This window comes from Vanellus vanellus (genome assembly GCF_965231255.1).
Source record: "Vanellus vanellus genome assembly, chromosome: 1".
Lineage (NCBI taxonomy): Eukaryota > Metazoa > Chordata > Aves > Charadriiformes > Charadriidae > Vanellus > Vanellus vanellus.
Genome location: NC_138905.1, coordinates 67,904,545 through 67,914,426, shown reverse-complemented (window position 1 = coordinate 67,914,426; position 9,882 = coordinate 67,904,545). Strand labels below are relative to the sequence as shown.

The 9,882-nt window shown below is 49.8% G+C and overlaps 1 protein-coding gene across 1 annotated transcript; it reads right to left on the bottom strand.

Annotated features, from left to right (window-relative positions):
• Positions 1-18: 18 nt before the first annotated feature.
• LOC309669035 (uncharacterized protein) lies at positions 19-2,520 on the bottom strand (the record flags this gene model as incomplete). Its single annotated transcript, XM_082479608.1, has 1 exon — positions 19-2,520. One exon carries the CDS (start codon positions 2,518-2,520, stop codon positions 1,099-1,101), a length of 1,422 nt encoding a protein of 473 aa, XP_082335734.1. The 3' UTR covers positions 19-1,098.
• Positions 2,521-9,882: the final 7,362 nt, after the last annotated feature.

The following is a 9,882-nucleotide window of genomic DNA, read 5'->3' as shown; positions in this document are numbered from 1 at the left end:
ACCGGGATTATACGGAGAAAAAAGAAAAAAAAAGAAAAAGGTTTTATTTAGAATGGAAACACATAGCTAGTAATAAAACATAGCAATATAGAGGAGGTTTATGTCATACGCGGTGGTTAGCATAGTAATAAATGCAAATAGAGTCATTCCTAAGTGTTAACACGGAACTTTATATGTTAATACTTTACAAAACAACTAAAGAATGCTCTATAGTAAAAAGCACTACAAAATCGCAAACAGTCTCTGGACTACCAGTAGGAACTCATCGTGTACCGATTCCGACTAGGACATTGGGGCGGGGGGGGCGGGGAATACTTTTTTTTTGGTTAAATAAGGTAAGGCCACATTTTTCCCCGTGTTTTCTTGATGTCCCAAGTTGGAAGGTGTACCAAACCAGCAAGGACAAACTTTCCGCAGACTAGCAATGGGCGGCGTTCCAACTGGGAATGCTCGCGCATCCCATGTTTTCTGGGAACAGCCATGACAGGTTTGCGCTGCTCACCTGCCGTGTCTGCCAGGCTTTGCGTGCGGAGGTAGGAATTCATTGGCCCGTGTAAGATTTGGAAAAGCGGAAGAAAAGACAAACAGATTGAAGTTCAGCTCCAACGTCTTAGACTCAAAAGATTTGGAAGCGCCCCATCAGACACTGGGTTAACTTACTACATTCATGAAAAACAAGGGAAGGTAACAAAAAAAGAGAGTTCCTAAGACTACTACAGTGTCTAACAAGCCAAAGTTTTGAGTCAGAACCAACCTGGGACTTTTTATTTTCATCTTTCCTTTTGTCAAAAGGTTATTTTACAAGCCTGATTCTCCCAGTTGTTAGTCTACCACGTCCCCAGTTCACCCAGAAGCTGGTGCCCATTCCTCAGGCTCTCGGCACTCTTCCTAAACCACCAGCGCTCAGCTCTTAGGACTAGCTCCCTGCTTCCAGACCTCCTAATGGTTTTTGTGCCACTGGGGTTAAGCACCCAGCCCTGACACAAGAGTTACTGTGCCTCCAGTCAGTCTCTTCCCACCGTGGTTCTCATCACCCACCTGTTTCAGGTGCCCCCAAACAACTGCTTTTGTTTCCTGCTCCAAACACCCGCTCCAGCCCTATGGCAGAAGTGAGCGGGAAGTAAGCATTCTCCTACCCACCGTACATTTATAAGGTCTCTTGGCCATGTGGATTTTCAAATGCACTTTAAGAGTGGAGCTTTTCCGGAAGCTTTTCCCACACTCGCCGCACTCGTAGGGCTTGGCTCCTGCGTGGATCCTCAGGTGAGCACCGAGGGCTGAGCTGTGCCTGAATGTTTTTCCGCACTCCTCGCACTTGTAGGGTTTCTCCCCACGGTGAATCCTCAGGTGCACGTTGAGAGCCGAGCTCCGACGGAAGCTGTCCCCGCACTCCACGCAGATGTAGGGCCGTTCCTCGGCGTGCGTGGTCTGATGCTTGGCCAGAGTGGAGCAGTCACTGCACCTCCGGCCACATTCGGCGCACTGGTAGGGGCTGGGCAGGAGGCCGCCGTGGTACATGGGCAAGGCCTTCCCACCGTGGATCCGGCGATGAGTGGTGAGCGCTGAGCTCTGGCTAAAGCCCTTCCCGCACACAGGGCACTTGTAGGGCTTCTCACCTGTGTGCGTTCGCATGTGGGTCACCAGTGAGGAGCTCTGCCGGAAGGTTTTCCCACACTCAGTGCACTCGTACGGTTTCTCTCCCGTGTGGATCCTCTGATGCCGAATGATGGCCGAGCTGTCCCGGAAACGTTTCCCACACTCCTGGCACTTGTGGGGCTTCTCTCCGGTGTGGACTCTCCGGTGTATGATCAGGGAGGAGCGGTCGCTGAAGCTTTTCTCACACCGGGGGCAATTAAAGGGTTTTTCACCCTTGTGGCTTCGCTGGTGAACGATGAGATGTGAGTTCTGGCTGAAGCTCTTCCCACATTCGCTGCACTGGTAGTGCCTCTCTCCTGTGTGGGTCCGCTGGTGCCTGATCACATTGGACCTCTGGCTAAAGGTCTTCTCGCACTCGTTGCACTGATAGGGCTTCTCACCAGTGTGGATCCGCTGGTGTTTGATCAGGTCTGAGTTGCGGGTGAAACTCTTTCCACATTCAGAGCAGCTAAACGGTTTCTCTGCCAGATGGATCCTCTGGTGCTGGCTCAGGTACGAGCTCCGGCTGAAGCTCTTCCCACACTCGGGACACTCATAGGCTTTCTCTCCCACCTGCTGAATCCAAATGGTACCGTTCCCACACGCAGGTGGGTCTGACTTGTCCCCAGCAAGGATAACCTTGCTGATGGGGGCTCTACCACTGTCCTCGCACTCCCAGACTTCCATCCCACAGGGTGTTACGATTCCCAGTCGCTTTCCAAAACGTGTCTCCACCTCACTTTCTGTCTCCAGCTCCTGCTTGCAGTCCTGTCTTTGATCGGCATCCTGGAGAGTATCTCCTGTGAGCTTTCTGGAGGGGAACAGATGCATTTCAGCTCTCACAGGACTTTCCTGATGAAGCTTGCCCTTCTGTGTGTCACCCATGGTCGTGTCACCTGCTGGAGTGAACAGAGGAACTTGCAATGAATAACCCCCCCGGCTTCTCTGAGGGAGAAGTCCAAACTGGGCAACCACAGAGACCTGCTGCACATCAGCTGCCATTAGCTAACAGCCCAGGAGCCAGCCCCTCTGGCCCCTTCTCTGGGCAGAGTGAGGACACAGAGACTGAGGAGCGCAGGAAGCGAGTGCGACCCCAAGATGGGCAGCCACTGTGACACAGATTGCAAAGAGGGTCCTCTGCCATAAAGTCACAGCCCTAAAGGACAAAACCTGTCACTTGCTTGTCCTCAAAGTTACCATGTCTAGTGAGGATAGAGGAACATCATCATTGCTCTCCTCAACAACCCCCACCATAGCTGCTTCTCTTCTCATTGCCCATGAATCACTGCTCTTCTTCCAGCATTCCCAATGTTTAATCAAGGAAGCAGCCAACAGCACAGGAACATCCACCCCACCAAGTAGACTATTTTCTTTCTTCTTTCCAGTCATAGCCCTCTTTCTTAAAAAGAAAGCCCTACATATTCTGCAGCAAATTGTATCTAGATTTTGTCTACAGAACAGATAGGCAAGTGAGTGGAACGATGAACTGTTTTATTAACCGAGCATGGAAATGAACGTTTAGAGTGAAACATTTAGAAGGTTCTGGCTTTTTATTAGTTATATGTATATGGAGACTACACCTTGAAAATGGACGCTGGAGTGTCAGATAAGCCAATTAGCTGGATGGCACTGCTCACAGAATTAATATTGCCATCTTACAAGTGGGAGGTCGGAATAAGAGATGAATGCAGCAGGATAAACCCCTCAGGTTTTGTTTCGGGTGATTTGCTTATTTTGGAAGACAAACACCACAGTGGTTATACCGATTTCCAAGTTCTGTTTACAACACTCAGGGCTGAGAAACATTTGTAGTACAAATAAAGGTATAGCACTAGCCCAAGGCATGCACCCCAAGAAAGCAAAATGACCAATAAAACATTAAAAATATTGTCAGCATGAAAGGAAGAAAAAGCCACATTTTGGTTAGTTAGCCTTCTAACATTCTGAGTATAGTCTTTGCTGAAAAATAGACAAGATTTGATTTCATTTTGGATAGGCTCTTTTTGAAAGGATATTAGATTCCCCAGGAGTGTGTTCCATCTTTATCATATCCTGCCTGCAAGTCTTCCTGAAGGCAGAATCTATATAGTATGGGAGCAGAAGAGGCAGGATGAGTGCAGAGCGTGCAGCACAGTACACACCAAATTTTCAGCATTCAGCTATTTCTTCCCTTCCCAGACATGCTCTATTCAATTTCTCACCTTGTGAGCAATCTCTACTGTCTCAGCATTTAGCTGCTTCTGGCCACAAAGCTGTTTTCTCTTCACTCCATCCAGGAGGTTAAAGCCAAGACAGGGACTGCAGATCCTGACCAGAGGAAAGAAAACAGATGTAATAAACACCCATCATAGTAGCGGTGCTGTAGAGTGAGATTACAGAAGAGTATTTAGGAGACGAAAGCAACCTAGACCAGAGGAAAATGACACCTAGAAACACGAGTCAGGGTCACTGTCTGCTCTGCCACACACACCATGACACCACCATTTGGGTCGAATAACTAGGGCCAGCTCATGTAGCAAAGACGGGGTCAACTACAAATGCTGTAGTGAGCTGCCTGTCAGCTTGATGCCTTCTCACAAGTGTCTGGATGTTCTTCCTGCTGCACTTCCAGATCAAAAATGCCTCCTACTGAGTTTTGTATAAGAAAAATATTGATTCCTCAAACCATTTTCTCTCCATCACCTTTCTTCCCAGTGAACTAAATGAGAACATAATGTAGTTAATGCGGTTCTGTTCTGCAGGCAAAGGAAAAATGCTTCACAACTGGGCTGCTTTCTGTGTCTGTCTGGCGTCCCATCTATTGCCTTCACCGAAGGAGTATTTCGCTTGGTTGCTCTCAGTGGCTCAGCTAGGCACGCACAGCTCTGGGTGAGATTTTGGTCTGCTCACACATTATCGCCAGGAGGAGCCCAAAGGCAGAATTTCCTGTCCTGTGCTCCAGGAAAACGGCAATTAGGCTGCCCCGTTCTGGAGTTTACAGGGCTGGCAGTGAGCAGAAGAACACAGTCACACACCTGTTTGTGCAGGAACACTGCGATGATTTAGTCAGCCAACATGCAATCCCACTTCTCAAGGACCTCTTTTCAGAGCAGAAGTACGCTGCATGGGAGCGGGATTTGTGGGATAGAAAATTAGGTCACCCATTTAGCTTTAGCACTACATTCATGCAGTGGTATTTGTACAGAGGCATTTTAAGGTGCTAAAGGCTCAGTGACATCCCACAAACGTACAGGTTACAGAAAGAAAAAGTTTAAAAGCTGCACATGTGAATGCCAGCTCTGCAGTGGTGTGGCACCATTTTGATAACGTGGATTCCCACTGCGCCACTAGGAACAAGTGTAAAATTACTCATGACTGGGTGTTTGTCAGGAAAAGCAATGTAAACCAGCATCTTGTCCTTTCAAAATGAGAAACAAACTGAATTGGCTGTTCGGTAGCGTACCAGAGGAGGGTATTGTGACAGACGTCAGTTGCCAGGCCCTCCCCAGGGCAGAGGGAAGACTTCCCCACCTGCATATATGCCATCGCGATAAAAGAAGACCCCTGATAAAATGGAGAGCTGACATTTTGTTGGCTCTGCCTCAGCCTGGAGTGACGTCCTTCCTCCTCCCCACTGTCTCCTCCAGGATGGATTTGGTGGGCATCACCCCTTGGGGACAGGCTGTTTCCACTCCTCCCAGCAGCAGGCAGTGGCTGCAGGCTCCCATCCCAGGTATGAGGCAGGGAAGCCGAGGGCTCCCTCCCCAGACAACCCCCATCCTCCTACGAGGCAGTGCCGCTCGGCAGGGAAGCCTGACCCTGCAGAACCATCTTTCTGATATCAGGAGGAGAGAAATGCCCTTCTGGTTCAGTCTCCCTCTGCTGCCGTTCAAGAGCTGCAGCCGAGCACATGGTCAACACACAACCTAAAAATGGTGGGTGAGCACCTACAGAAGGCAGATGGGTAATACAGGAGGCAGCTGATGCTGTGCAGAGACAGGCAGGTTATGGGATATGCCAGAAAAGCATGTTGTGTTGTGTGTAGTAAAGATCTGTCCCTAAACAAGATGGGAAACCTGAAGCACCACCGAGCACCTGACAGGGAGAAGGTGCCAATCTCCAGAGCAGCCATGTTTGGACAAAGCCAAGTCCTCAAGCAGTGTCCTGGCTGATGAGGTGCCCTGGTCGTTACGAGGCTGAATGAGAAACAAGAGGTGACCTGTAGCATGGGGAGACGATGGGCCGCACTGAGCTCCTGTGATGGCGGACAGAGAGAGGCCCCAAAGGTGCTGGCCCATGAAGGACGTGGCTGGCCAGGGGCAGATGAGCCACCACCAAGACCACAACAAGCCTCGGGGAGGCAGGAGAGGCACAGAGAACAGAAAGCTGCTGTGGATGTCAACCTCAGGGAAACCAAACATCCTCCCTGGGGGCTTTCTCCGGGTTTGGACCCGGTGGCACAGCGAGGAGGAGGGCAGACCCCGCTGCTGCAGGAGGTGGGCCATGTCCAAACTCAGCCTCAGGCAGGTGGCCGCTGCTTGCCCTCCCTGGCACAAACCCAGCTGTGGCAGGGCAGGAGGGGAGGCAGAGGGTGGTGGGGGCAATGGAAGGAGGTGGGGGGGGGAGGGTGAGGAGGGAGGAATGGTGGGAACAGAGGCGTCTGTGACACCAGCAGCCATGCCACCTCCCCCAGCTCTCCTGGGCAAGCCTAGCAGGGCAGGAGGAGGACAAGGAAGGTGACACCTCTGGCAGTGCAGGCTGTTAACAGGCACCGCTCACAGTGGGATGTCGGCCACCTGGGCTTATCTGGTTTTGTCTGGTGAGTAGGAAACGTCTCTCCTTCAAGCCAGGTTGTGAGGAAGGGCGGCTGACCCAGCTGCTCTTTACCTCTCCCCATCGCTCCTCAGTTTTGGCAATTTGGAGGCAAGAGGAAGACACAGGGGCACCCTTGAACGCCCCAGGTGCAAAGACTTCAGGTGCTTAAAATTTTGCCAGTCTTCACCCATCAGAGCTGGTATTTTATTCATCAAGGAGGGCCAGAGAGTAACCAAGGATCCAGGGAGGATAACTTGGAGCTGGACACAATGGGCAGAGGCTGGAGCAGAAGCAGAGACTGGACAAGTGATGATGGGGACAGATGGGCACATAAACCAGACACCAGCACAAAGGCAGAGATCTGGTCTTGATCCACAAAGCCAGAAGGGAAGAGCTGGCCAAGTGAAGCAACAGGGGAGGCAGGAGAAAGAGGTCTGAGAGAGGACCTTGGTTAAAGACAAACAGAAAGGCATATAGCTGGAAGAAATGGATAGAAAGGCCAGGCTGCTCTGGCCACATCCTGGTGGGAGACCATGGAGGGGTCCTGTATTCCCCAGTCTCCTCGTTCCCTGGCTTTCTGCAAACCCGCACAGTCACCTTGCAAAGTGTGGTGCTCTCCTCTCCTACTGCTGCACCGAGCGCTCAATAACCCCTGCTGTCCTCTCAGGGAGAACGTGGTGTGGTTTTGTTTGATCCTGCTGCATCTACAGACACATAGGTGTTAATAAGATGGCACAGATGCTAATAAGATATAGACCATGAGGAAGTTTTTAAGTTTGTTTTTTACCAAAATAAAACAAAAAAAGACGTCATAGGTTAAGAAACTATTACAGAGGTTGCAAAGTCAAACTTGGAGCATGCCTGAATCACAGTCATTTTGCAACCTTAGATTTGTTCCCCTGTGCATGGATGTAGTACTGCAGCTCTTTAATTACCTGGCTTCACTGTTTTCACATGGGTTTTTGCTTCTTTAGGCCCTGGATGGATACTGCCTTTCTAATGAGCAGCTAGTCAGTAAATGTCACCCTTATTGCTCAGTGTTTGACTCTGATTTATTTACTGATCCTGTTTGAACTCTGTTATAAACACGACTCATTTCCTTATTAACTTTTTACATACTCTATGTTTTAAAGCTTCACAGCTATTAATTGGTTTATAGTGATCTTGCAAAGAGCAAAATGAGGGCTGAGAGGGATTAAAGTCAAAAACATCCACTACTTTTAGAATCTCAGTTTGGGATATCTCAGCCCTGTCTTCTCAGAATACATATGGCAATGTAGCACTTACTTGCCATTCAAAATACACCACACGCAGACTCCAGAACTGCAAGAAAGCTCAGTCTTCCTATAAACGGCAACCCACAAGGTAAGGAAAATGCCATTAATAACACGCTAAGAAACCTGGTACTTGCCTAGCATCACACGGGACCCTCTGTGGTGTAGCCAGGAATAAAACCTACTTCTTGGAAGAGTATCCACAAAACTACCCTTGCCCTTCCAGCATCTGCCCGACTCAGTCTTCTATACACCTTCCAAGCTGTGGGAAAGGAAGCAGATGTCCTGAATATAGGACGTATACCTAACCCCAGCAACTGCTTCCCTGCCAGAGCAGGTCCAGTGTCTATCCTGAAGGAGCTGCCAGTCTGAAGGACAGAAGAGTAGGTTGCTGTGTACTTAAAGAATGTATAAAAAGCATATGCAAGAGGAGGTGAAATTCAGATTGCACATGAAGCTTTTATTTGGGCACATCTAACCTGCAAATGTTTGATTTCACAAGTGTTCATAAGGTTCTTCACAGAGAAGAACTGGCTGTAAGTTTTTCATAGGGGGCTTGTGAATGGTTGGACCATTGTAAGGGCACACACACGTCCACTGGGGCATGCTCTATTAACTCAAGGGGTCTGGACCCACTTACCCAGAGGAAGAGAATTTTCAGAGGCTAAAATCTTGAAAGAAAACAGTCTCCGTGCTCCAGCCCTGAGAGCAGAGCTACATTCCCAGTTTCAACCATGACTTCCAAGACTTTTCTCCCAGTTCAAGATTTGAATCTCCAGAGCTTTGGTCAAGGTCCCTCAGCCGTGTACTGCCCCCCAAATCCTACACCCCTTTCAACATGGGGAGAAAAGGTTTTCCTCAGGTCTAGACCCCCATCTTGAGCCTATTACTGCATTTCCCATGTGCTGGATCCTGCACCCAGAGAAGGCAACAGAGATCTGGGTTCAGCCCTCCAGCTCTTCTGAGTGTGCCATGGTTAGCGTTTCCTTCTCCCACTGACTCTCTGCATTTTGTTTTTCACCAGTGCTCTTGGGTTGGGGCTACACAGACGGCCTTTGGGATGGGAAAGCGCAGCAGCCGGGAACACCGCTCTCCGACCAGGAGTACCGCCAGTTCTTCAGGTCCCTCCGGGTCGCCCGCCGCGCCAGCACTGCCTGCCTCCTTCGTGCACTCTATGGCTGCCAGAACCCCCTGGTCCAGAGACTGGACGAATATGAAAACCATGGAGTTATCCCTGAGGGTAAGCTGACCATGACTCCCCAGGGCAAGCAGATGGATAGGGGTCCTGCACAGCTAGCACTGGACCTGATTGCTGGATGCGGATGGAAACTCGTGAGTTGTTGGAGGAGAGGGGTGGGTAGTGATCCTGCAGTGAGGAGAAGACATCTGCTCGTGAGTCTCCTCTCTCACGATTGATCGCATCCACGTGTGTTCCCAGGGCGAGCCTCCTCTTATGCCTTGGGTCATGGAGATGACCAAGAAGTGGTGGAGTTTCTCACCAAGGTTCAGGGAGGCCCCCAAATGGCACGGGGGTTTTCATGGAGGGATGTCATTTGACAGTAAGGTTATTACTGAGAGCTGGTGGAACACCAGCACTGGAATTTATCACTGGGTCTGTGTCTTTATTTGCCTCTTTCTAGGGCCCATATGCTCTGAACTACCAGGAACCCCTTTCTTCCCTGACTTCTGCACCTTTTCTTTTTATCGCTGTACTAGGAAAAGGTACTTCATTAAGGTGAGTAATTTAGCGGTTTCCTGAAGTGTGCTCTGGGCAATGACCAGGAAAAAGGGAGAGCCTTGAAAATGAGGAAGTGGGAAAACAGGAGACTAAAAGACAGGGAAGACAGAAGAGAGCCACAGGCAGCCCACCTTCCAGGGACACTCACACCAAGCTGACTAGCCGGCAGATGGCACTTGCAGCCACTGGCCAAAAAGCAGACTTTGGGGAAGGTATTCTTGAAGAAGATGAACCTCTGAGGACCACCTCAGCCCTTAGTGCCAGCTCTCACTCACAAGCAAGATGAGACAATCTAGGCTACTGCAGGAGAAAGGGTGATTCATGGGAAGGAAAGTAAAGAGAAAGAGAACTGGGAGTCACAAGAAGAGACTTATGGGGAGATTTACAATGAAAAGATGAAGGTTTCTTTCCTGTCTTTGGCTCATCTTTGTAGAGAATGGG